Source organism: Sapajus apella, unplaced genomic scaffold (assembly GCF_009761245.1).
Source record: "Sapajus apella isolate SASKATOON/1434 unplaced genomic scaffold, GSC_monkey_1.0 scaffold22, whole genome shotgun sequence".
Lineage (NCBI taxonomy): Eukaryota > Metazoa > Chordata > Mammalia > Primates > Cebidae > Sapajus > Sapajus apella.
Window position 1 is genome coordinate 9,662,620 of NW_022436962.1, and position 24,565 is coordinate 9,687,184.

Here is a 24,565-nt window from a genome sequence, read left to right on the forward strand (position 1 = left end):
TGCAATCCGGAGCCACGCTGTTATTCCCGACTCTAACATCTGTTGAGTGTTCTACCTATAGCTACAGTTTAACAAATCCCTCCCAACAAAGTGGGCATTGCTATTTCTATTTCATAAATGAGAAAAGCATTGCTCAGGGAGAGTGGATACCTTGCTTAAGTTGAGACAGGAAGAAAAGGGGTGAGATCAAGATCCAAACCCAGGTCTTTGGGGTACACAGGTGGTGCTCTTTCTACCTCCCAGTCACCATGAAGAACAAAGATTTACCAACTCTAGGCGTTAGGGTCAGAAACTGTGGTCTAAAGATGGGGCATGGGGGTGGGGAGGCCACTTATGTAAGCAGGAGGAGGAGCAGATTCAACAGCCCTGGCTGGCAGGGGAGGCCTCTAAGCCCACTCCACCAGGGCAGATAGACAGGGAAGGAGTGTTAGATGTCAGGGGCTGACATGGGCAGCAGAGACTATGGGTCCTCTCATCTGCCTGAGCCTTGGTCCCAGGAGGCCCTCACTCTCCAGTTCTCTAACACTGAAGGACTGGGATGCTTTGCTCACTCACAACATTCAGTAAGGCTCTTTTCTTTTTCTCTCTTTCTGTCTTTTTTGAAAGGTGTCACATATTTATTACTGAATCCAGCCAACTAATGCGTTCATAACAGATTCAGAGAGGAAATTCTGCTCAAAATTCTCCAGATAGCGGTGACATCTTCAGCTTGATTTGGTAACACGATTGTGACCTTCAGACAGCATAAATATGTGTGTCATCTCATGTGTAATTCCTTATAGACCCAGCTTGGTTCTTCTCCAATGTCTCCTTTTGGAGTTGTACCTGATTTTATCACCAGTTTTCATCCGAATCCACTGGGGAATGGGACGATTTTGCTTTTGTTTCTTGGCTAGCAATCGCTTAGTTCTGAAAGTCTTGTGAGAAGACATGGCCGAAGTGAAGTAAAGCACACACCACAATGGCAGAGAAAGGAAGAGAAAGGAAGAGAGAAGTCTCTTTTCTTTTTCCAAGCCTCGGGAGGCTTCTTAGAGCTGAGTGGCCTCTTCAAAAAGTATATCTGCAAAGCCACAGTCATTCCTCAAAACTTCCCTGGGAGTCAGGGGTAGAGAGTAAAAGTGTTCCCTAGAGATTCCCTCGGGAGCTCTTCATTAGATCAGTAAATCCTTACGTTAGTATAGAGCTCATGGCTTTACAAACGACTTTCATATCCACAGTCCTATTTGATTCTTAGAACCAAGCTAGTAAGGACTGGCCAGCATTTTATTGATGTGTGTCATTGTTGGTAGCAGAACGAAGATGCAGCTTTCCTGACGTTTCAGCTGATGTCTTTTCCACCGGCAAGGCTCTCTCTTCAATTGGAATCAGAATTGGGGTGGGGAAGCTACCCCATGGTAAAAGTCCCCTGGAGATAATGAGGAAGAGCATGGCACAGTCCCAGATTCTGCCTTGGTCTGCAGGCTCTTCCTGACGCGGAGGAGGATTCAACATCCCAGATGAGAACAAAAGTGGACAGTATGGCCATGGTGGGACCCGCCATCACCAGAATTGAGTCAAAAAGCATATAAATGTCATTGTTATAAAAATCCAACAACTCACGGCCGGGCGTGGTGGCTCACGCCTGTAATCCCAGCACTTTGGGAAGCTGAGTGGGCAGATCACAAGGTCAGGAGTTTGAGAACAGCCTGGCCAACATGATGAAACCCTGCCTCTACTAAAAATACAAAAATTAGCCAGGTGTGGTGGTACACACCTATAGTCCCAGCTACTCAGGAGGCTGAGGCACGAGAATCACCTGAACCAAGGAGGTGGAGGTTGCAGTGAGCCAAGATCACGTCACTGTACTCCAGCCTGGGTGACACAATAAGACTTCATCTCAAAAAAAAAAAAAAAAAAAAGAGAGAGAAAAATCCAACAAGTCTTCTAGACCCTGTTGGCTACAATATTCTTCGTGTTTTTCTGTAACACCATTTTCAATCTTACAGAGTCATGGTAGGTTGGAGCTCAGAAATCTGAGTCCTAGAAAGGGACAGTGACTTACCCAACATCACACAGATACTTAAGGCAGAGCTGAGATTCAAACCCAGGCTCCTAACTGGATCACAGCATCCATATGATTCATGGTGGAAGCTCTGAAGAGCCTGGAGGGTGTCCAGAGCCATGACGATGTCACCTTTTCCCAAAGGAGGTCTCTGTGTAGCCCCTGGAGAAGGAGCAGGCTCGACTCCCTGGGGGTGGGTTGGGGAAAGGAGGGAGGGCAACAAGTCCCTGCTGCCTTTGAAGTTACTTCCTGCTGTTAATTTTCTGATGATCATTTCCATCTCCTCCTTCCCTCCCTCTTTGTTCCCACCCACATCCACAGGGGACCAGACTGCAGAGAATATACAGCACTTTCCCCTGTCAGCCATCCTGTCACGGGGGATGGCATGGGGAGAAGAGGAACTGATATTTGCAGAGTTCCTGCTAGGTACCAGGTGCTGTACTGAATCCTGCATCTTCATGAGACCATCTCCCTTCCACAGACAGCTAGGCACAGCAGGGGAAGCCCCAAATACCCATTCACTTTTCTTCATGAAACAATCTTCTACCAAAAAAAAAAAAAAAATCCAGGATCCGAATAGAGTCCTCCTCACAGTTTTCCACTTCTCCCCTCTCCTGGTTAGGCTAAGATGTGCCAGTCAGGTTAGAATGGGGACAGGTAGCCAGGGCACAAGGCCAGCCTCTGGGTTCCTGCCACCCGTGGACCCCTAGACATCACCATCCTAGGCCTGCCCAGATCTGGGACACTGTGTGCACATGGACACCTGTGAATATGGCGGGACCAGGGAGACAGAGAGTTTGATTCTCCCTGGCCACCAGCATCTGGGATTGGGAGCTCATGAGGCGGTCCTCAAACTAGGGACAGCTGTGACACCAGGGCAGGGGCCCCATTCTGGCCTTTTCACCCTGCTTCAGGCAGGGCTCCCTTAACTCCAACCCTGACCCTCCCGGCTTTTATGCCCAGTGCCCGAGGTGGGCAGAGAACTTCCAGTAGTCCTGGAGCAGTGCCAGACCCCAGGGAGTCTTTTCTAAAAGATGTTGGTCTCAATGGTGGCTTCCCCATCCACTGGCTCCAAGTCCCTTGGTGACTGTTCAGGTCTGGGTTTCCCACTGAGGGTTAGGCTGAGGCTGAGGGTGGCGGGGCAGCTGGAGCGGGTCAGCAGCGTGGTGTGGCGGCTTGAGAGGCTCCCGTTGGAGAGCCGCCGGCGCATCTGGGGCTGGGGACCCCCACAGCAGGCAAGGTGACGCAGGGGCCACGGTAACAGGTGGCTGTTGAAGCCCATGTAGATCCAGGGGTTACAGCAGCTGCTGAGGTTGCCCAAAAGCATGGAGATGGTGGAAGCCACATTGGTGGAATCTACCAAGAGAGAAGCACAAGAAGGCTGAGAATGGTAGCTTGAAGGGACCTGCGAGAGCGTCCAAGCCCCACAGAGGAGGAACGGATGAGGAAACTGAGTCCCATGGAGGAAAAGGGAGTCCCTCAGGGTCCTATAATTAGAGAGACACACAGCCGAGACTTGAACCTGGGACTCCTGGCTCTAGAGTCTTACCATGCTGATTTTGTTTGCTTTTGTTGTGTAACCGCAGGGTGAAGGTAGGAGCTGGGATTTGCTTCAAGTTTAATTGAGAAGAAGGAACATTGTCAGGGATAGGATCAGCCCAGATAGGAGAAACTGACTTTGTTCCAAAAGCTAGACCTTGAATCCCCTAATGGATGTAGACAGAATGAGACAACTTCTGTGAAACAGGCAGGAAAAATAACCAAGCTTCCATCTTCATCCCCACTAAACATCACAGATCATGGATTCACACGGCCCTCTGGACTCTGACCCCCTCTATCCCTCCAGGGCAGGCCCACTCATTCTGCATTCAGTCATTGAGTGTGTGGGCACCGACTCTACCTGGCCTTGAGCTGGGGACCTGAGGGGGCAATCAGTGGAGGTTGACTCCTCTGCAGACACCTATGCCACCATTGCCACCTGTGGCAGATCAGGCGGCTTCTACGCACTGGGCCTCCAAGCATCCCTCTCCAGACCAGAACGTGTTCAGTGTTCTTAGATTGTGCCCAGGGAATGCACTTTCCAGCAGGGAAAAACTAATTTCTCTGTTGGGCAGTCAAAATGTGAGGATGCCAAGGCTGATAAATTCCTTCCAGACAAAATATTCTTTCTGAAGGCTAAATGAGACCCTCATGCCAACAGGAAAGCTGCAGGGATGAGCCATGGCCTCCTGCTAGGTCTGCCGTGGTTACAGCCATGGCATAGGTGCTATGCTGAGTCATCTTCCTTTTCAGTGGAGTTTGTAGAATCATTGAAAGCAATTTCAGAGCTGGAAGGAACCTTAGAAGTAAGCTTTCTAGTTTTTATAGCACAGTTAATAGGAGCTGCAACCCAAACCCAGGTCTTTCAGCTCTAAGGTAGAGATCCTACACCCCACCAGAGCTCCAACCAGCAAAATATAAGGTAAAGCTCAAGTGTCTACTCTGCAAAGCACTGAGAACGCTTCGGATACCCTGGTTCCTTGTGCACGCGTCCCAGGGGTGTGCTCATGGGTGTGGCAAATCATGGCTCAAGAAGAGGGAAGACACAGGGTGAGAACATTTGATAGACGGCGTGAGTCATAGGGGTGGGAAGCTGAAGGTATCTGGGCCTGCATGGATGGTTCAGGGGACAGCCGGGAAGGCAGCGGAAAGCATCTGGAAGTGGAGGAGAGATGATCGGGTTCTGATGTCGGCCAGACGCAGGGGATCCCGCCTGTAATCCCAGCACTCTGGGGGGCCAAGGTGGGTGGATCACCCGAGGTCAGGAGTTTGAGACCAGCCTGACCAATATGTTGAAACCCTGTCTGTAATAAAAATACAAAAAATTAGCCAGGCATGGTGATGTGCGCTTGTAATCCCAGCTACTCGGGAGGTTGAAGCAGGAGAATCACTTGAACCCAGGAGGCAGGAGAATTGCTTGAACCCAGGAGGCAGAGGTTGCCGTGAGCCGAGATTACACCACTGCACTCCAGCCTGGGGGACAAGAGCAAGACTTCGTCTCAAGGTGGGAAAAAAAAAGGCGAGAAAGAAAGAGATATTGTTTGGATGTTTGTGCCCTCCAAATCTCATGTGGAACTATAATCCCCATTGTTGGAGGTGGGCCTGATGGGAGGTGAATGGATCACAGGGGTGAACCCCTCGTAGACAGCCTCATGGCATTTCTTTGGTGATAAGTGAGTTCTCGCTCAGTTAGTTCACATGAGATCTGGTTGTTTGAAAGAGTCTGGGACCTCTCCCTTCTCTCTCCTGCCCTCTCTTACCATGTGATACACTGGCTTCCTCCTTCACCTTCTGCCATGATTGGAAGCTTCCTGAGGCCCTCGCTAGAAGCGGATGCTAGCCCTATGCTTCTTTTTTATTTTATTTTTGAGACAGGGTCTCGTTCTGACCCTCAGGCTGGAGTGCAGTGTGTGATTATGGCTCATGGCATCCCTGACCTCCTGTGCTCAAGCAGTCCTCCCACCTCAGCCTCCTAAGTAGATGGGACCACAGGGGTGAACGAGTGCACCACCACACCTGGCTAATTTTTTTTATGTTTAGTAGAGATGAGGTCTCACTGTATGTCCCAGGCTGGTTTTGAACTCCTGGGATCAGTTGATCCTCCCGCCTCAGCCACCCAAAGTGCTGGGATTATAGGCATGAGCTGCCACACCCAGCCTGGCAACATGCTACTTGTACAGCCTCCGGAACCGTAAGCCAAAATAAACCTCTTTTCTTTATAAATTTCTCAGTCTCTTGGCCAGGTGCAGTGGCTCATGCCTGTAGTCCCAGCACTTTGGGGGACTTAGGCGGGCAGATCACCTGAGGTCAGGAGTTCGAGACTAGCCTGACCAGCATGGTGAAACCTCGTCTCTACTAAGAATACAAAATTAGTGGGGTGTGGTGGTTGCATGCCTATAATCCCAGCTACGCAGGAGGCTGAGGCAGGAGACTTGCTTGAACCTGGGAGGTTGTGGTGAGCCAAGATCACACCATTGCACTCCAGCTTGGGCAACAAGAGTGATACTCCATCTCAAAAAAAAAAGACAAAAAAAAATTCACAGTCTCAGGTATTCCTTTATAGCAATGAAAATGGACCAACACAAGGGACAAGCCTCAAAAGCAAACTCAGCCTCCTTCTGCTCTGCCTGGGTCCCAGCCTGCTCCCTAGTTAATGTGTAACTACAAGCTGCGGAAGATTTGGGAAATGGCTTTGGCTGAGGGGACAGCGTTCATCCTGTCTGCTCAGTTGACACACATTTAGTTTCCAGATTAAGCCAGAGACAAAGGAGTTCCACAGGTTCCTTCATTTAGGAAGTGTCTGTTTGGTTTGGCTCATCTGAGCCAGGCCTTGGTAGGGGCTGGAGATGTGCCACAGAGGAGGTGCCACAGGGAGGTGCCAGAGTCAATGGAGGCTGCACTTCCCAGCCCTTGTGGGTAGATCTGCCACACCCAGTCCAGGCCTCCATTGCCTCCTGCCAGAAACTCAGATGATGGTCGAGGACAGGGGCAGAGATGAGGAAACAGGGAGGCTCTGACCAAAGTCTTGGGACCAGGGGCCAGGAGGCCAGCATGCGGTGGAGGGGAACTGGGAGTACTGGAAAGCAAGTTTAAAGTAATGAATTTCTGCCCCAAGGACTTTCATTTCTCTGGGAGCTCACCGTCTGTAAGATAAACCTTTGGGACAACCCACTGTCCCATGCACTCCTTGCCCAGAGATGCCCTTGGTAAGGGGCGAATCACTCTACACAAGCGAGGGCTGAGGTGTAGAGGAACAGGTTGAAGATGATGGTGGACACCACAGGCAAGCAGAAAAGTCTGCACTGGCTGAGTGACAGGAGCACCATCTTCTCAATAGAGGGGCAGATGACCAGCTCACCCCTGGTGCCACTGGCTAAGCCACAGTGTTGGGAGTAAAGCCACAACCTGAATAAAGCTTGGCCCATAAAGACCTCAATTCAAGCTTGAGTTCTATCTCTCACTAGCAGTGGCATTTTGGACCAGTTATCTTACTTCTCTGAGTCTCAAGTGACTCAAATGTAAAATACAGAAGGCCACTCCTCAATAGCAGGAGGGCTGAATGCGCCTGTCCCTAGAAAACCCTCCTTCCTTCTATTCTGTGCTTGCTGAGAGCAGGGAGGTCCCTACAGTTGGCTAGAATTAATATGCCCATTGCTTAAAGGATAAACTGCAAATCGTCTCCTGCCCAGACTGATGTCAGAAGGGCGATGAGGAAGGGATACGCTGGAAGTTTGGTATTACTTTTGCACTTCTCTTGCATGGTTGTGTTCAATTCATGAATGGCTCTCCCTATTTCATCTCGTCACAAAAGCAAAGCATTTGGCTTGAGCATGTCCTGGGATGAGCAAACTGAGGTTAGAAACAACACGGCAAAGGAAGGGGGCAACTTCCTCGGGGCAGGTGGGAATTGGTAGCCTGAGACTGCTGGTTAGTGAACTCTCAGGAAGCTTCCAGAAGAACCTGTGCACAGGACCTGCCCAGGACACTTGCAGGCTGTACCCACTATATGTCCTGAGCTGTGCACACTATAAGATGCACTGTAGGGCACAATCACCCCTCTTCAGAGCCACCCAGACAAGTCAGCATGCACTTGTCCCCATGCCTCACTCCTGCTTAAGGGAGCAGAAGCAGCTGTTCTGAATGCTGCTTTCTCACACATAGGCTGCCCAGACACAGCCCCAGCCTTCCTGAGAACAGGTTCATCTCTGGACACCCAGACCATCAGCCACTGTCTAAAGCTCAGGAGGCCGCTGTCCACCACACCCCAGAAAAATGATGAGAGCCAGGCCTCCCATGTGTCAACGAGAGCACAGTCCTCTTAGAGGTGCCCGTTTTGTTTTTCACGCAGAAGAAAAGTCTCCCTCCTTTTAGAACCACTTTTGGGATCAGGGTTATTAATGGGGTTGAGGAAAAAGACAAGGAGACAGAAGACCTGGGCTTTATTCTTCACTTTGTCACTCCCTATCTGTGAGGCCTGGGGCAAGTCATGGTTCTGAGGCAGGAGAATAGTAGAGGGAATCGGGGGCTGGATAAAAGATGGAATGAGTAGGAGCAGAAGCAGGATAAAGAGGAGGGTGCAGAAGTTGAGCCAAAACAACAGTTATATGAAGTGAGCCAAGAGCCCCATGGGTGGCTGGATCTAGACCAAACCAGTAAGGGGCAGCTCCTCAGAGACAGGCATGTGTACTAGAGAAAAAGTATCTCTAAAATGACCCCTTATGAGAATCAGCTCATTAAAGCTCATGCGTAGGTACTGATAGCATGCATGTACTTAAAATTATGAGATGCAGGCCACGTGCAAGTGCACAAGGGCCAATGTAACCAAGCAACCCACCTATCCAACAAAAGGCAGACACTGGCTAAAAGATTAGGCAGCTGGGTGAAGAGAAAAGGAGCACATAAAAAGATCCAAAGCACACCAAACTGACGCCGATCTCATTTCACAGAGGTCAGCTCACTCTCCCCTCTCCGAGAGTGTTACTGAGCTTAATAAACTTTTGCTACTTTGTTATTTGTGTTTGTCACATCCAGTTCTTTGTTTGTGGCACCAAGAACCTGGGACTTCACCGCATTAGCCAGTAACAGTTCCTCTCTGAGCCTCTGTTTCCTCAATAGTAACATGAAGAGGATGAGCTGGGAATATCAGGGTTTTCATGTGCCAACCCTAATTAACTGGAAGTGTCTGCTGAGAAGGAGCTCAAAGTCATGTCCAAGTATGGAGGGAAGAGGGTGAGAGAGCAAGTTCATGGGCCACAAATTGCTATCATTCTATGATTTTAAATCCCATCTAGCAAACTGGTAGTTGGTGGCCAAATGTGCTAATGGTCATATTTCACTGGTACCACAGAGCATTTTTAAATTGTTAGTTACCAAAATTTTTAAAGCTGGAAATTTCACATAAAAGATACTGACATGGCATCGGTAGGCTGAATGGAAGTCATAACCGCCTCTTTTCATGTGGAGTAGGCATCATCTTTCTTAATTGCCCCACTAGCTTGTCACCTGCCTGGCCCTGGGAGGCACTGTAACCTTGCCCTAATCCCCCATCCTCTCTTTCTGCTTTCTCCCACCTCACTGCCCCCACACAGACCCCACACTTGCCTTCATGAGAGGCATTCTCGTCCCACACGGACCACATCTGGACACTGAAGAAGGGAGCCCAGCAAGCGATGTAGGCCAGCACGATGACAAAGGTCATCTTCACTGTTCGGATCTTGGCCCGTGAGATGGTGCTGATGCTGCTGACCCGGGATGGCAGCCCCCGAGTGGCGGCAACTGGGGCCGAAGGTGAGCGTCTCCAGCTCCCTCCTCCTACCCGCCAGGCCTGTGTCTTGACTTTGAGGTTTTTACAGATCTCATGACAGATGAGGCTGTAGCAGGCCGTGAGTATGGCCACTGGCAGGATGAAGATGGCCAGGGTGGTCCAGGTGAGGTAGACCCGTGGCCCCCAAGGGAAGCGGAAGTCTGCCCAGCAGTCCAGCACCCCTGAGCCCTGGGTCACCTCCTTCAGGGAAAAAATGAAGACCTGAGGGAGGCTGAGGATGGCGGCCAGCAGCCAGGGAGCAGCGATCAGCGGATAGATGGACTGGCCGGGCTGCTGGAGGCTGCGCAGGGGGTGACAGACAGCCAGGTAGCGGTCCAGCGTCATGGCCAGCAGCATGTAGGTGGAGGCGAACATGCTAAGCACCTGCAGGTACTTGACAGCCCGGCACAGGAGGTCGGGGCCCTGGAAGCGGAAGGTGATGTCCCACAGCAGCTGGGGCAGGACCTGGAAGAGCGCCACGGCCAGATCTGTCAGGGCTAGGTGCAGCACGAACAGGTGCATGCGGGAGCGCTTGCGGCCCAGCTGGCCCAGGGTTAGCAGCACAGCCAGGTTGCCCCCCGTGGCCAGCACCAGGACAGTGGCCAGGACTCCGATCTCCACCTTGGCCACCTCCTCATCCCGGCCCAGCCAGGGTGTTGTGGCATTGGGGGCAGAGAGGGTGCCCCCAGAGGTGGGGTTGGCATTCCGCAGAAGCCCAGAATCCATCGGCAAGGTTTGCTGAGGGGGAAGGGTGGAGGGATTGGCATCCCGCAGAGGCCCAGAATCCATGGGCAAGGTTTGCTGGGAGGGAAGGATGGAGGGAGGGTGTGGATGCAAGTGGAGAGGTTTGATGGATAAAATGGAGTGGCAAGGAAAATGTTGAAGGTGGAGAGAAAGAGAGATGTGAGAACGACAGGGAGAAGGCTTGCAAATAGGTGGAAATCGCTCAGACGACAGGGATAGAGAGGAGGAGGGGGAATGAGATAGGGAGGGAAAAAATGTGGCTGTGATCGCCAATCCCAATGCGGAGAGGGGACCCAGGAGAGAGAGGAGGGGTCAAGGAGATGCAGAATCACGACCGGAAGAATCAGGGAGGCTGTGCAGAGTGAGGCTTCTGGAAGGGAAAGAAGGCTGGGGAGCTGCTACCAATCTCAAATCCACCTCAAATTCACTTTCTCCAAACTTTTCTGGAAGCCGAGAGCGGAAGCCCTTCCGCCTGCTTGAAGGCGGGCGCGGTCCGGGGCCGTCGGTGTCGCGCTCGGGGCTGGAAGCCCCCGCCAAGCCCGCGCGCTCTGCCGGGTGAGCAGCGGCGGGAGCGCAGCGGCGCGGTCCGCGCGAGTTTTATGGGCTCCCAGGCCGAGCCCGGAGGCCTGGCTCGCCAGTTGGCTCCTGCAGAGGAGGGCGGAGTGACGCTCGCAAGCCTCCCACCCGGCGGGAGGACCCAGAGGCCGGCTGCTGGAGGGAGGGGGTCCGAGGAGCCGGCGGACGAGGGACAGGGAGCGAGAGAAGCGGGACAGCGCCCAGCAGCCGGCAGGACCGACCGACCCGCAAGCGGGCAGACAAGATCCTCTGCGCACTCACCCTGGAACTCTCGGGCCGTCTCTCGACAGGTGCATCCCCCGGAGATGGTGAGAGGCGGTCACTCCTCCCACCCATGGGGGAGACACTCAGGCTGGCGGCTCTGTTGGCGCGCCCCCTGCCCGCCGGCTAACCGACGCAGACTCCACAAGCTTCAGGGGTGGCCAGGTGGGCGAGGCGGCATCCCTGATGGACAGTCACCTGGGAGTGACGTCGGACCGCAGACCCTGTTGAGGCACTGCTAGGCATAGGGAGAGGAAGAGAAAGTGAGATTTGTGGAGGTAGGTGCGGAAGAAGCTAGACCTGGGAGCCCTGGTGCGCTTGACTGGTGGGGACAGCGGGAGAAGTTCCCGGTATTTGCATCCTCAAGGGACGTCTTAACTTCTGGCCTATGTGCTTTTCCTGCCTTAGGTGCTTCCAGTATCCTAAACGCAGTTAACCACTCTGCCAGGTAGAAAACAGGCCCAGAGAAGTTCAAGAACTTGCTTTAGAAGATTACTGAGCGAGTAAACAGCAGAGGCCGGTCTAGAACCAGCACCAGGTACCATTCTGATAGCATAGCAGCAGCACTTACACCTAACCGGCTCAGCTAAATTCTGTGTGAGAGGCACTGGTGCTGAGGATTAAAATAAAAACAAAACACCATCCAGTCCAGAGGCAGCTTACAGCTCAGTAGAGAAGGTATTTTGTGGTATTGGCTGTGAAATTCACTTTATCTTCAGTATGCAAGATGGACTATTGGGACTCTCCCTAGAGCAGATTAGAAGTTAGGAGTGACATGGCTGGCTGCATTGCTGACGCCTGTAATCCCTGCACTTTGGAAGGCCAAAGTGGGTGGATCATCTGAGGTCAGGAGTTGGAGACTAGCCTGGCCAACATGGTGAAACCCCATCTTTACTAAAAATACAAACATCAGCTGGGCATGGTGACATGTGCCTGTAATCCTAGCTACTGGGGAGGCTGAGGCAGGAGAATCACTTGAACCCGGGAGGTAGAGGTTGCAGTGAGCCAAGATCATGCTATTGCCCTCCAGCCTGGGAGACAAGAGTGAAACTCCATCTAAGGGAAAAAAAAAAAAAAAAGACAACGTTAGGAGTGACAATAGCATGGTCCCAGACTCTCAGAAAGGGCAGGGTGTCACAGGAGGGAGGTCCTTTTGTGCTGCCTTTTAACCAGACTCCCCTTTATAATATTAGCAGACATCCAATTAGCATTACTTCTTGAAGGTTCCTTCTCCTCAACAGCCTACACATTCAGCCCTGTTATTCCATCCCATGGCCTCTTACCATTTAGCTGCCTAAAAGAATGTAGCATGCTCCTTTTGTGCTTTGGAGCCGAAGCTTCCACCTTCCCAAGGATTTTGCTCTTTATGAGTGATTTTCAGTCTCTCTACCAGATCTTTCCCACCCATTTGCAAACAAGCTCTAGTAACGTTCATTTAAAAAGAAAATTATAACTCTCCTCAGCCACTATACTTCCTGCTATTACAATCCGTTCCATTTCACAGCAGAACTTCTCAAAAAGGCTGTCTATGCTTGTCCCCATTCTCCTACTCCCAATAAATGATACATTGTACTATTCTGGAAATTGCTTTTTAAATTCTACATTATGGTCAGGTGTGGTTGGTCATGCCTATAATCCCAGCACTTTGGGAAGCCAAGGTGGGGGGATCACCTGAGGTCAGGAGTTCAAGACCAGCCCGGCCAACATGGTGAAAACCCGTCTCTACTAAAAATACAGAAATTAGCTGCTCGGGAGGCTGAGGCAGGAGAATCTCTTGAACCCAGGAGGCGGAAGTTGCAGTGAGCTGAGATCGAGCCATTGCACTCCAGCCTGGACAACAAGAACAAAATTTCATCTCCATAAATAAATAAACAAATAAATTCTACATTATTTTTGAGATCTGTCTATGCTGATACATAGGCTAGATCTAGTTCATTTATTTTTAACTACTGCATAGTATTTAAGCATGTGGATACAGCACGTTTTGTTTACCAGAAATTTATCCAACTTTTATACTTTATTTCCAGCTTTTCCTCCTGTTTATTTTTATTTTAAAATTCTACAGTGAATGTTCTCATATGTCTCTTTGTGTTCATGTGTCAGAATTTCTTTCAGGTGTATATCTAGAAGTATATGCTGAGTATAAGCACTGTTGTATTATATAATGTATGAGTTTTCAACTAATTAGGACCATATCCTGAATTTTATCTCAAATTAGTTGTATTAAATTAGTTGTCCAACCAGCTGCATTTTAGTTTCCCAACATCTTCACATTCAGACTTTTTAATTTCTATCAGTCCGATAGGTGTAAAACAGCATCTCGTTTTGCTTTATTTCTCTGATTACTAAGTATTTTGAGTATCTCTCCCTGTATTTATTCATTGTTTGGATTTTCTCTTCTGTGAATTATTTATATCTTCTGCTCAGCTTTTTATTAGGTTGTTTTTCTTATCAAATTGTAGGACCCCTATGTATTCTGATATGAATTTTATATATTCTATATAATATATGTTGAAAATATCTTCTCTAATCTGTCACTATCTTTTTACTTTGGTTGGGGTCATTTGTTAACAGAAAATTTAAATTATAGTGCAATCAATACTTCCTTTTATTATTTCAGCTTTTTGTGTCTTGTGTTCTGTACCTTGAGAATAGAAATATTTCCCTTTGTATTTTCTTCTAAAAAATTTAACTTTGGCCGGGCGCGGTGGCTCACGCCTGTAATCCCAGCACTTTGGGAAGCTGAGGCGGGTGGATCACAAGGTCAAGAGATCGAGACCATCCTGGTCAACATAGTGAAACCCTGTCTCTACTAAAAAAATACAAAAAATCAGCTGGGCATGGTGGTGCGTGCCTGTAATCCCAGCTACTCAGGAGGCTGAGGCAGGAGAATTGCCTGAACCCAGGAGGCGGAGGTTGCTGTGAGCCGAGATCGCGCCATTGCACTCCAGCCTGGGCAACAAGAGCGAAACTCCGTCTCAAAAAAAATAAAATAAAATAAAATAAAAATAAATAAATAAAAATTTAACTTTTATTTTCCATATTTAGAGCTTTAACCCATCTGGAATCTATTTCTGTGTTATGTGTGGAGTAAGAATGTAACTTCATTTTTTCCCCTACATGGCAACCAATTACTCCATTTATTGAATTGTCCACCATTTCTCAACTATCATCTGTATAATATATTATTTCAAATTTTATATGAGGCTATTTCTGGAATCTCTAGTCTATTCTATTAATTTATTTTTCTATCCCTGTCCCAGTATTTCACTATTTTAGGTACGACAGCTTTCTAATGAGCCTTAATACTTGGTAAAAACACGCCTCCTTTGTTCTTATTTTTAAAATGTTTCTCACAATTTCGAAGTGTTGAAATTTGGTATCAGTTTATCGAGTTCCCAAAAAGCTCTGCTGTTGAGCTTTTGGGTAGAGGCATTGAACTTTAGAGATTAATCTGGGAGATCATTGAGGTATTTATTATTTCATTCAAGCCTATTCTTACATCCTTCAATAATGTTTTATAATTTCTTTATAAATGTTTTCTCATCTTTTGAGAAATTTATTTCTATGTACCTTACAGTTTCTGTTGCCATTGTATATATAATTTTGTACTATCACATTTTCTAGTTACTATCGGTTATTGCCATATATAGGAACAATGTTGATTTTTGTGTCTTGCTTTTATATCCAGCAGTTTTCCTGCAGTTTGTAAGTAATTTTGAATTATCTATACATACAATATTGTCTGCAAATAACAATATTTTTTTTCTCCGAATCTATTTAGCTCTTCTTTTTCTTGTCTTATTGTGAAGGCTAAGACTCCAGTACAATGCCAAAGAGCATGCATCATTGCTGTTTCTACCTTTAATGAAATGCATCTAAAGTTTCGCCACTATGTATTATATTTTTGCTAGGTCCTCTTCACTTTTTAATTTTTAAAATTACTTATTTTTACACACACATAAAGATTCAAATGATTCTACAGTAGTTGTTATGAGAAAAAGTAATTCCCCCATGCTACTAATATTTTTCAATTTCCTATTTTTCATTTTCTTCCCTTTTTAATTTTTTTTACTAAAAAAAAACTGTAACCATACGTAAAAGCAGAGAGAATAGCATGAGGAAACCCCATGCTTCCATCATCCAGCTTTAACAATTACCAACAGATAGCCAATCTGTTTCATCTAAATCTTTATGCATTTCCTTCCATCCTAAGATTATTTTGAAGCAAATGTCAGACATCATATCATTGTATCTGTATTTCATATATGTATTTCCAAAGGATAAGGACTCTTAAATATAACTACAACACCTTACCATCCTTGTATTAGTCAGTGCTCTCCACGGAAACAGAACCAACAGGAGATGTGTGTGTGTGTGTGTGTGTGTGTGTGTGTGTGTGTGTGTGTGTGTGGAGAGAGAGAGAGAGAGAGAAAAAAGGAGAGAAGGAGAAGACTTATTATAAGAAATTAGCTACATGATTTATAGAGGCTGAGACATCCCCAAATCTACAGTTGGGAAGCTGGAGACCAAGGACAGACAAAGTATAGTTCCAGTCTGAGTCTGAAAGCCTGAGACCAGGAGAGCTGATGGTGTCAGTTCTTGTATGAAAGCCAGCAGGCTTGAGATCCAAGAAGAGCAGATTTTCCAACTGGAGTTTCAAGGCAGGAAAATAACAACTTCCCAGTATAAGCAGGAAGGCACAAAGAGTTCCCTTTTATTCGAGGGAGGATCTGCCTGTTTGTTCTATTCAGGCCTTTACTGATGGGATGAGGCCCACCCACATCAAGAAGATCAATCTGTCTTATTCAGTTTATTGATTTAACTGTTAACCTCATCCAAAAGCACACCCAGAATAATGTTTAACAAACATACCCAGAATAATGTTTGACCAAATATCTGGGCTCCCCATGGCTCAGTCAAATTGACACATAAAATTAACCATCACGCTCTCTAAAACTATTAATAATTCTTTAACATTATCACATATTTTGTCAGTGTTCATTATTCCTTAATTGTCTAAAAACAATGTTTTATTGTCTTTAAATTTTTAGTGGTTTGTTTGAATCCAGATTCGAATAAGGTTCATGCATTGGCATGGTTTAATGTGTCTCCTAGGTCTATGATTTGTAGATTACACTTCCTTCCCTTTGAGTGCTTTGTTCCTTGCAGTGTTGTTGTTAAAGAAACCAGATTGTTTTGTAGAATTTCCCACAATGTGTGTTTTCAAAATTGCATCCCTGTGAAGTTGTTTAACAAGTTTCTTTGTTTGCTGATGCCTGTTTGCCGATGGAAATAGATGCTCACAGACAAAGAAAAATTTAATAATTAGCACTGAGACAAAGGATCTTTCAGCAACGCAAGTTTTACTTCCCAGACTGCAGGAAGGGTACCCTCGCTGGCCATTGTGCCACAAGAGAACAAAGGAAAACAGACAAATTTATCCCTTATGCATTTGGGGTTGTCCTTACTGCTGTGTCTGATCTCCATTGGCTGGAGCCAGACCTCACAATTTAAACTGAAACCCTATTGGCTAATAACTTAAAACTTTTTTAAACAGTTAAAAGCAATGGAGAGCTGGGACATGCCTGTAAGCACGTTCAGCACAGATATTTTGGTTAAAGTACAAGGACATAGAATGTATTACATGCCTGTAAGCATGGCATGTCTAACAGCTACACAGGCTAGGACTTAACAAAGAGTTATTAGCACACTTATGATTTATTCATTAACAAGAAAAGAAACTTTAAAAAGGAAGTCTTCTACTTCTCACATTCTGGTTGGATTTTTTTGTTGTTGTTTTTAGCAAGAGTACTTCATAGGTATCATTGGGTGCAACCGTCAGGGATATGTCATGTGTGATTGTCTCTCTTTTTGTGAAGTTATCAGCCATTGTTAATTATTGCGCAGATCCAATAGTTCATCAGCATTGCAAAACAATCATATTCTATTATTCCTTCCTTGTCTATTAGTTTAAAAAATTCTGTAAAGAGAATTTTCTCTCATCAACTATTTGGTTATCCTTAAGCATAGTTTGTGCAGAAAAGACAGAATAAGTGCTTATTTTTCCATTATTAATAGCTTTCAAGATAATAATTTTTTTCTGGAATTCTTCAAATCATGGATTTAAACATATTTTACATGTTTGAGTCATTTATAGTTATTACTTTGATGCTCCAATTGTCCCCTCTTTAGCAAATGGAGATGATTTATGTTGGTACCTTAGTCTTTTTGTGTTGTTGTTTATCAATGAATATTTTAACATTTTAAGGTAGATATATATTTTTTTCTTTTTTCTTTTTTTTGAGACAGTCATGCTCTGTTGGCCAGTCTGGAGTGCACTGGCATGATCTTGGCTCACTGCAACCTCTACCTCCTGGGTTCAAGTGATTCTCCTGCCTCAGCCTCCCAAGTAGCTGGGATTACAGGTGCCTACCACCATGCCCAGCTAATTTTTGTATTTTTAGTAGAGACAGGGTTTCACCATGTTGGCCAGGCTGGTCTCAAACTCTTGATCTCAAGTGATCTGCCCATCTCAGGCCCCGAAAAGTGCTGGGATTACAGGCAGGAGCCACCCCACCCAGCCCTAATGTATACATCTTTTTAATTGAGGAACAATTCAATGCACCATAAAACTCACCCTTTTAAAACATACAGTTCAGTGGTTTTTAGTATATTCAAAAAGTTGTGCAACTATCACCACCATCTAATTGCAGAATAATTGCCTCACTCAAGATACCCATTAGCAGTCACTACCCATTCCTCTTCCCACTCACAGTTCCTGACAACCACCATTCTAATTTCTGTCTCTACAGATTTTTCTGTTGTGGGCATTTCATGCAAATGGCATCATACAACATGTGGTCTTTTGTGACTTGCTTCTTCCACTTAGCACAATGTTTTCAAGGTTCATCCATATTTTAACAAGTACTTCCTTTCTATAGATAAATAATATTCCCTTGTATGGATATACCACATCTTGTTTATTTTCTATCAGTCAATGAACATTTGGGTTGTTTCCACTTTGGGCGGATTACAAATAATGCAGCAAATGAACATTCATGTATAAGTTTTCGTGTGGACATACATTATTAATTTGGGGGGTGTATATCTAAGAATGGAATTGCTGAGTTATGTGATAACTCTGTTCACGGTTTTGAAGAACTGCCAAACGTTTTCAAAATTGGCTGTACCATTTTAGCCTGAGTCCTTTTCTTTATAAAGTCTTAGTATTATTTGATAGCTCTATTGCTTCCTGCCATGGCAAGACATTTTTGGTGTAAGTGGCATACTGTACATTTTTTAAATTCTCTTTTTCATTTAATGTATCCTGTAGATCATTTCATGGGAAAATTCAGAGACGTTCCTCTTTCCTTATTGCAGTTTTTTAATACTCCAGTGTATGGAAGCACCATACTTTATTCAACCGGTCACCTTTGATAGGCTTTCTGATTGTGTCCAGTCTTGCTGTTACAAATAGTGCTCTAATAAATTGCCTCTTTCTACAGATAGATAAGTAGATAAATAGATCTATATATAAAGACATATACGTATATATGTGTGTGTGTATCTTTTCATATTTCACTAGTATAATCTCTGTGATAGGCTCCTAGAAGTGAGATGACTGGGTGAAGGGTATTTGCATAAACAATTCTCTCATATATTGCCAAATTATCCTCTGTAGGGATTGAACCAATTTGCATTCTGACTAGGAATGAATGAGAGTGTCTGTTTTCCCAGTCTTGCCAACAGTGTATTCTTAAATTTTGGATTTTTGCCGATCTGATAAGTTAGAAATAATACCTCAATTTAGTCTTGATTTGAATGCCTTTTAAGTGAGGCTGAACATCTATTCATAATGTTAAAGGACATTTGCATTTCTTTTTCTAATAATTATTGATATCTCTAGCTGATTTTTCTGTGATTGTTGACCTTTTTAATTATCCTTTTTGAGAAACTTTATATGCCATGGAAATTAACCTTTGTCTGACATTTAAGTTGCAAATATTTTTTCCCATTTTGTCACTGAGCTTTTTACTTGACTTATGGTATTTCTTGACATAGGTCACCATTTTAAATTCAATTAGTAGATTTATTTGCTATTAACCTTGATATTTTTAAATTACAAATATATACTGCCACTTCTTGGTTTTTTAGTTTTAGGAATTTTCTATTCACCTTCCCTTTGGCAGATGAGCACATAGTACCCTTTCAGCGAAGACTCAACATTCACATTGCACATTTTCGGTACTCCCCCCCCCCCACCGCAGTATAGTAATGGGAATAGAGACTTGTGCATCCTCACCTGAAACTGATGTTGTAAGAACCAAAATTTGGATCTTAAGGGAATAATAAAGATTTTGTAAAGCTCCTTCCTAAAAATTACAGTTAAAAAGAAAAAATAAGGCATAATTTATCCTCAGATAATTTAATCGAATCATTTACAAAAGGATTTGCTTCCCTGGATTTGAATGTTGGTTTCTACATTATCAACTAGTAGACATAAGAGGCAGAGAAATCTAAATTCAAATTGTTAGGTGTCACTTCCGTTGAAGAAGAAAGAAGTTCTGTTTTCATATGTTCAACTTGAACACAATGTTTTCAGAACAGACCTGTCATGACAAATAAAATTTTTTTCTCGGAATACATATGTATCAATATCTCTTCAGTTAATAATCTCCCATTTTAGCCAAAGGGTGAATTCAAAATTCTTCCTGCATTATGATTTTCCAAAGCAGAGTGGGGACATGTGTCCCTCTTGTGCCATACCATAACCTGGACAGTAGAAAGTGAATAAGGACATTTTTCTCCCTGAAGCCTTTGGGACCCTGGCCTGAAGAGGTCTCTTCTTGGTTAGGACTCAGAACCCTCACAGAACATTGTGACTTGCCAGAGCTGGCATTGCACAGAGAGCTTCCTGGGCAACTCTCGATTCACCGTCCCATAAATGTCCAGATGGAGGAAGTGGTCTGGGCAAGATGGACCATTATGAAGATTAATGCACCTTTTATAGCTAGGAGCAGCCTTGATATTGCCACCGTCTTCTGTTAGGTTGGTTTAACCCTGAGTTTGATGGACTGTAAACAGGTAAAAGGAATTGTGTGAAGGACAGGAGTGTTCGCCTGGCTGGTTTGGATTTCAGGGACACCCAGAAAGTCTCCATTTTGCTCCTCTAACCATAAGATGATGTGTACAGTCACAAAATGTTGCAGTTGAAAGAGACTTCAGTTTTGGTTCTGGCTTAGAGGGTGAGTACTGATGGAAAGGGCCTCAAAGATCAAGTCCCGTTCTCTCATTTTCCAGAACAAAGTCCAAACTGAAAGTCAAAGAGACAAATGACATTCTTAACATCACACAGAGATGGTCTAGCCTGGCGCAGGGGAGGGCAGGACCCAAGGCTACCTGGGAGCTCTTTCTTCCCTTTCTGTGCATCTGAGGGCAGCAGTTCCCCACCCTGGTTGCACACTCACATCTCCAGGACAAATTGTAAAATGCCCAAGCCACACCGGCAGAGAATCTGATTCACTGCCTTAAGGCAAAAGATTCAGCCCCGAAGCCACTAAAGCCAACCCAACGTCTACAATGTGCTTGGCACAGCACAGAAGCTCAATAAACTTTTACTGAATGTTAATTCAGAATTTAATGGATACGAACGAGTAAACGATTTTCCTTGCCAGGTAATATTGCCTTATTTTTTCTCAACTGGATGGTAGATTTTCTAAAATTCACAAAAGTAGAGAGGACAGTATAATAATTTGTATAGTATATGATATGCATTTTTACAGGGGCTTTTTAGAGAGTATATCAGAGAAATGACTCTAATGGTGGTAAGAATTTCAGTCACCCCCACTGGACCAGGGGCATGTTATGTGTGTACAGTGGTTTAATGGGAGGTTTTCAGGCCTGTGAGGGGATTTAGTACCTAGGCATCCTGGCAGCCAGAAACACAGAAGGATTCTATAAAGGGCTTTCCCTCTCTAGTGCCTAGGCATCCCGGCATCTAAAGAGGGGGTATAGCCCTTTACAGAATAGGAACACTCTCCCCTGGAAGCCCCACAGCAGACCTCAGCTCCAGGCGGGGAGAGGCAGAGTTAGTGAGATATTTGATTGGTGATGGGGCTGGAATCTCCAGGGGTGCTTACTTAGCTCTCTGACATGGCTTCTTAGACAAGGAGGTGTTCTTGTTATGCTCAAATAACACCATCCTTGACTCCTTTGGGAGAAAAGTTGAAACTTTCAACTAGTTATTATTAGTTCATGAAAAAGTTTTAGCTTTTAAGCTTGCTGTAGCTATCAGACCTCCAATAAGTTTCCTTAATGACATGAGGGCAGTGATGCGCAGAGGATAGATGCCTAGCGTAGCTTTCTAGGTTCTGGGAAAGCTGGCCCCCAGCCAACTTGTGGGCTTGACTGTTGAGGCTGGGAGCCCTGGAGAGAGGGCCTCAGGGTGCAGGAGCAGAGGGGTGCACAGCTGCTGAGCCCAAGAGGTGGGAGGCTGGAGACAGCTGTGGAGTCCAGCTTCCTCCTTGTATTCAGTGTCAGAGCCTCCTTGATCCTCTAGAGAAGTAGAGTCTTAAGCAAGACTCATCATTAAGCTGGGCCAAGTACATGCCTGCTTCCTCTCCTTCAGCCACAACAGGGGGAGGGAGGTTTGCCTTCAGTGCCTTCCTAAGCCTGCTTTCAGAGACCTGTGCTTCTCCTTTTCTTCTGCTTCCTGCCCCCCCAACTCCTGCCCTGTTCCCAGTATTTTCATAGCAAGTGTTGCTGCTTAGGTTGGGTGGATGGATGGGGAAGTGACAGCCCATGTTAGGGACATCCTTCTTCATTTATCTTCCCATCAACACATACCAATTCTGTGCCCACTGATGGTGGCAGAGGGCAGAGGAGCTCATTAATCCATGTAGCCAATGTGTACAGGTAGGCAGCATGAAGGCTGAGTTGTCTATTAGGCACCTCTGTATCCCTAGCTCTCACCATAATTCTTGCCATATAATGGGTTCTCAATAGCCCTTTGTTGGAAGGAAGGATGGATGGGAGATATGGGGGGAAAATACTGGACCTGAAGTGGGGAAACCTGAGTTCTCCTTTCGGTACTGCTAATGATTCAGCACACCTTTGATAAAGTCACTTCATCACTCTGGCCTCAGTTTTCTCTTATTAAAAAACAAGGTAGTTACATGGGTTGATCACGAAGGTCCTTGCGGTACCTCTTTTAGGGTCCTGTGATGGTACAGTTCCACCATACCCTGATCCATGCTGAGCTGTTAGGGTACACGCTGAGGAGTAAATGCTGAGCTGCTACTCCTCTCAGGTGATACCGATGTTTAAAACAGGCCTTCTGGAAAACAGCACCACCCCAAGGAGGGACTCTAATTCTGAAAATTCAGAGCTGAAGGGGATGTCATGGGCCAGATTTGTGGGCACCGGTTCCAAGTCAGAGTCCCACTCAACAACCATGACTGAAACTGCCCTGACAGAGGATATCTGAACGTCATGCAGCAGGTCAGGATGCAGGGTGGTGGGATCGTAGATGAGCAATCTCATTCAGAGGGATAACGCCCCTCTCAGAGGTGCCTCCCGTACTGGTCCATGCCAAGTTCCCTTCCTATGATCCGGCTTAAATTCAAGTCTGGTCTTTAATACATTCTGCCTTCAGAATCTGGTGTCCTGATTCCCTCAATGAAAAAGAAAAAGGAATTGTATAAAGGACCAGTATAAAATGGAATTGCTGGTACATTTCTACAGTGAACTTTTGATGAAATAAAGATATTCCTGACAAAAGATTGCATAGGAGGGCAGATTTAAGTGAACCAGTATGTTGGAAAGAAGCACGGACTAGATTTTATTTGCTTTTTAGTATCTACCTGGTGCCAGCTCTAACAAGGCATTATTCCAAATTCTCACTATAAGCCTGGAAAATAAACCCTGTATTATTTTCCTTTTTTCCTCCATAATGATGAGGAAATTTATATGATTCAGAGAGGCTGAGTGACTTGCCCCAGGCTCTTCTGGCCAATCAGTGGGGGATTACAATCCAAGTCTTTTATTTAATTCTCACCGTAGTCCTTCCTAGTGGATGTTTCAGTGCTAATTTTTAAAAAGACATTGAGGTTCAGAGGAGCTAATTACTATACCAAGATCACACAGCATATGAAGACTGATATAAGGGAAAGAACAAAAGTCCTTTGGGGTTCTCCTAGGGAGTATAAAGGGATTCTAAGTGTAAAAATCTTGAGAATCGCTATTCCAAGCCAAGCCTTCTTCTCAGCTTTTCATTTCTGCCAGCTTTTATCAGTCACACAGATTTGAAATGCAGGAAGCATAGGCTCATAGAGCTTGAAACATGGAAAGGCTCTCAAAAAGTATCTAGCCTTCCTGGGCACAGGGGCTCATGCCTGTAATCCCAGCACTTTGGGAGGCTGAAATGGGAGGATTGCTTGAGCCCAGGAGTTCAAGACCAGCCTGGAAAACATAGTGAAACCCCATTTCTACCGAAAAAAAAAAGAAAAATTAGCCAGGGATAGTGGTGCACACCTATAGTCCAGCTACTTGGGAGGCTGAGGCCAGAGGATCACTTGAGGCTTGAGCCTAGGAGATTGAGGCTGCCGTGAGCCTTGGCTGTGCCACTGCACTCCAGCCTAGGTGACAGAGAAAGCCCCTGCCTCAAAAAAAAAGAAAGAAAAGAAAGTAATTTAGCCCATCAGTTTTCAAAATGGAACCCAAGAGTTCCCCAAAGGTGTTCCAGGGGGCTCCCTTGGGGGCAAAGGCAAGGCCAAGTGGGTGGGGTTCCTAGAAAAACTGCTATTCATAAAACTAATGCTAGGGCCTGTCTTAGAAAGGAATTGCCTTTGCTTAGGAAAAGACCTAGGGAGATAGAAGTAAGGCCCTGGTGGTATGGTCTGGAAGGCAGCAAGGAAGAGATGGTTAAACCATTAACATGAAGAATTAAGAGGATTTGTAAAGCGAGGAGGAGCCAGAGAGAGAAGGAGGGAGAGAAGGCCGGCACTGTGGCTGAACGCAGGTGCAGAGTCAGCAGTAATGATACTGGTGCTTTTTAAGAACTGGGAAGTCTAATTCTAGCTGTGTGCTCTAATGGCCCTGTGATGTACACATGCCATCCCTGGCTCCCCTCCACACATAGATACTTTGTGTAAAGGAGCGGGAGAGAAAAAGTCGTGTCCTACATTTCTGCCAATATCGAGGCAGGGAGGAAGAAAAAACTGCAAAATGCAGAATGTGGCAGAGCTAGACACTGGAGCCCAAGGTGATCGGGAGTAAGCAACGGCGTATGGACTCACAGTGTGTGGGGTTCAGGAGGGTCTTCCCCAGATCCTGGGGAGCAGGTGACCCAGCGATATCAAGACTAGCACAGGCTGGGTGCAGTGGCTCACGCCTGTAATTCCAGCACTTTGGGAGGCCTAGACAGGCAGATCACCTGAGGTCAGGAGTTCGAGACCAGCCTGGCCAACATGGCAAAACCCTGTCTCTACTAAAAATACAAAAATTCGCCAGATGTGGTGGTGGGCACCTACAGTCCCAGCTACTCGGGGGGCTGAGGCAGGAGAATCACTTGAACCCAGGAGGCACAGGTTCCAGTGAGC

At 45.9% G+C, this 24,565-nt stretch overlaps 1 protein-coding gene across 1 annotated transcript; it reads right to left on the reverse strand.

Moving 5' to 3' along the window:
- Window positions 1–2,568: 2,568 nt before the first annotated feature.
- Window positions 2,569–10,393, reverse strand: AVPR1B (arginine vasopressin receptor 1B). Its single transcript, XM_032289006.1, has 2 exons — window positions 9,182–10,393; window positions 2,569–3,397 (listed from the first exon to the last, which is right to left on the reverse strand). Exons 1-2 carry the CDS (start codon window positions 10,170–10,172, stop codon window positions 3,069–3,071), a joined length of 1,320 nt encoding a protein of 439 aa, XP_032144897.1. The 5' UTR covers window positions 10,173–10,393; the 3' UTR covers window positions 2,569–3,068.
- Window positions 10,394–24,565: the final 14,172 nt, after the last annotated feature.

Excerpts from the sequence above, each read along its gene's own strand:
- AVPR1B (XM_032289006.1), bottom strand. The coding sequence starts at position 10,172 with ATGGATTCTGGGCCTCTGCGGGATGCCAATCCCTCCACCCTTCCCCCT. Across the intron at positions 3,398-9,181 it reads CGAGAATGCCTCTCATGAAG|ATTCCACCAATGTGGCTTCC; the intron begins GCAAGTGTGGGG and ends CTCTCTTGGTAG.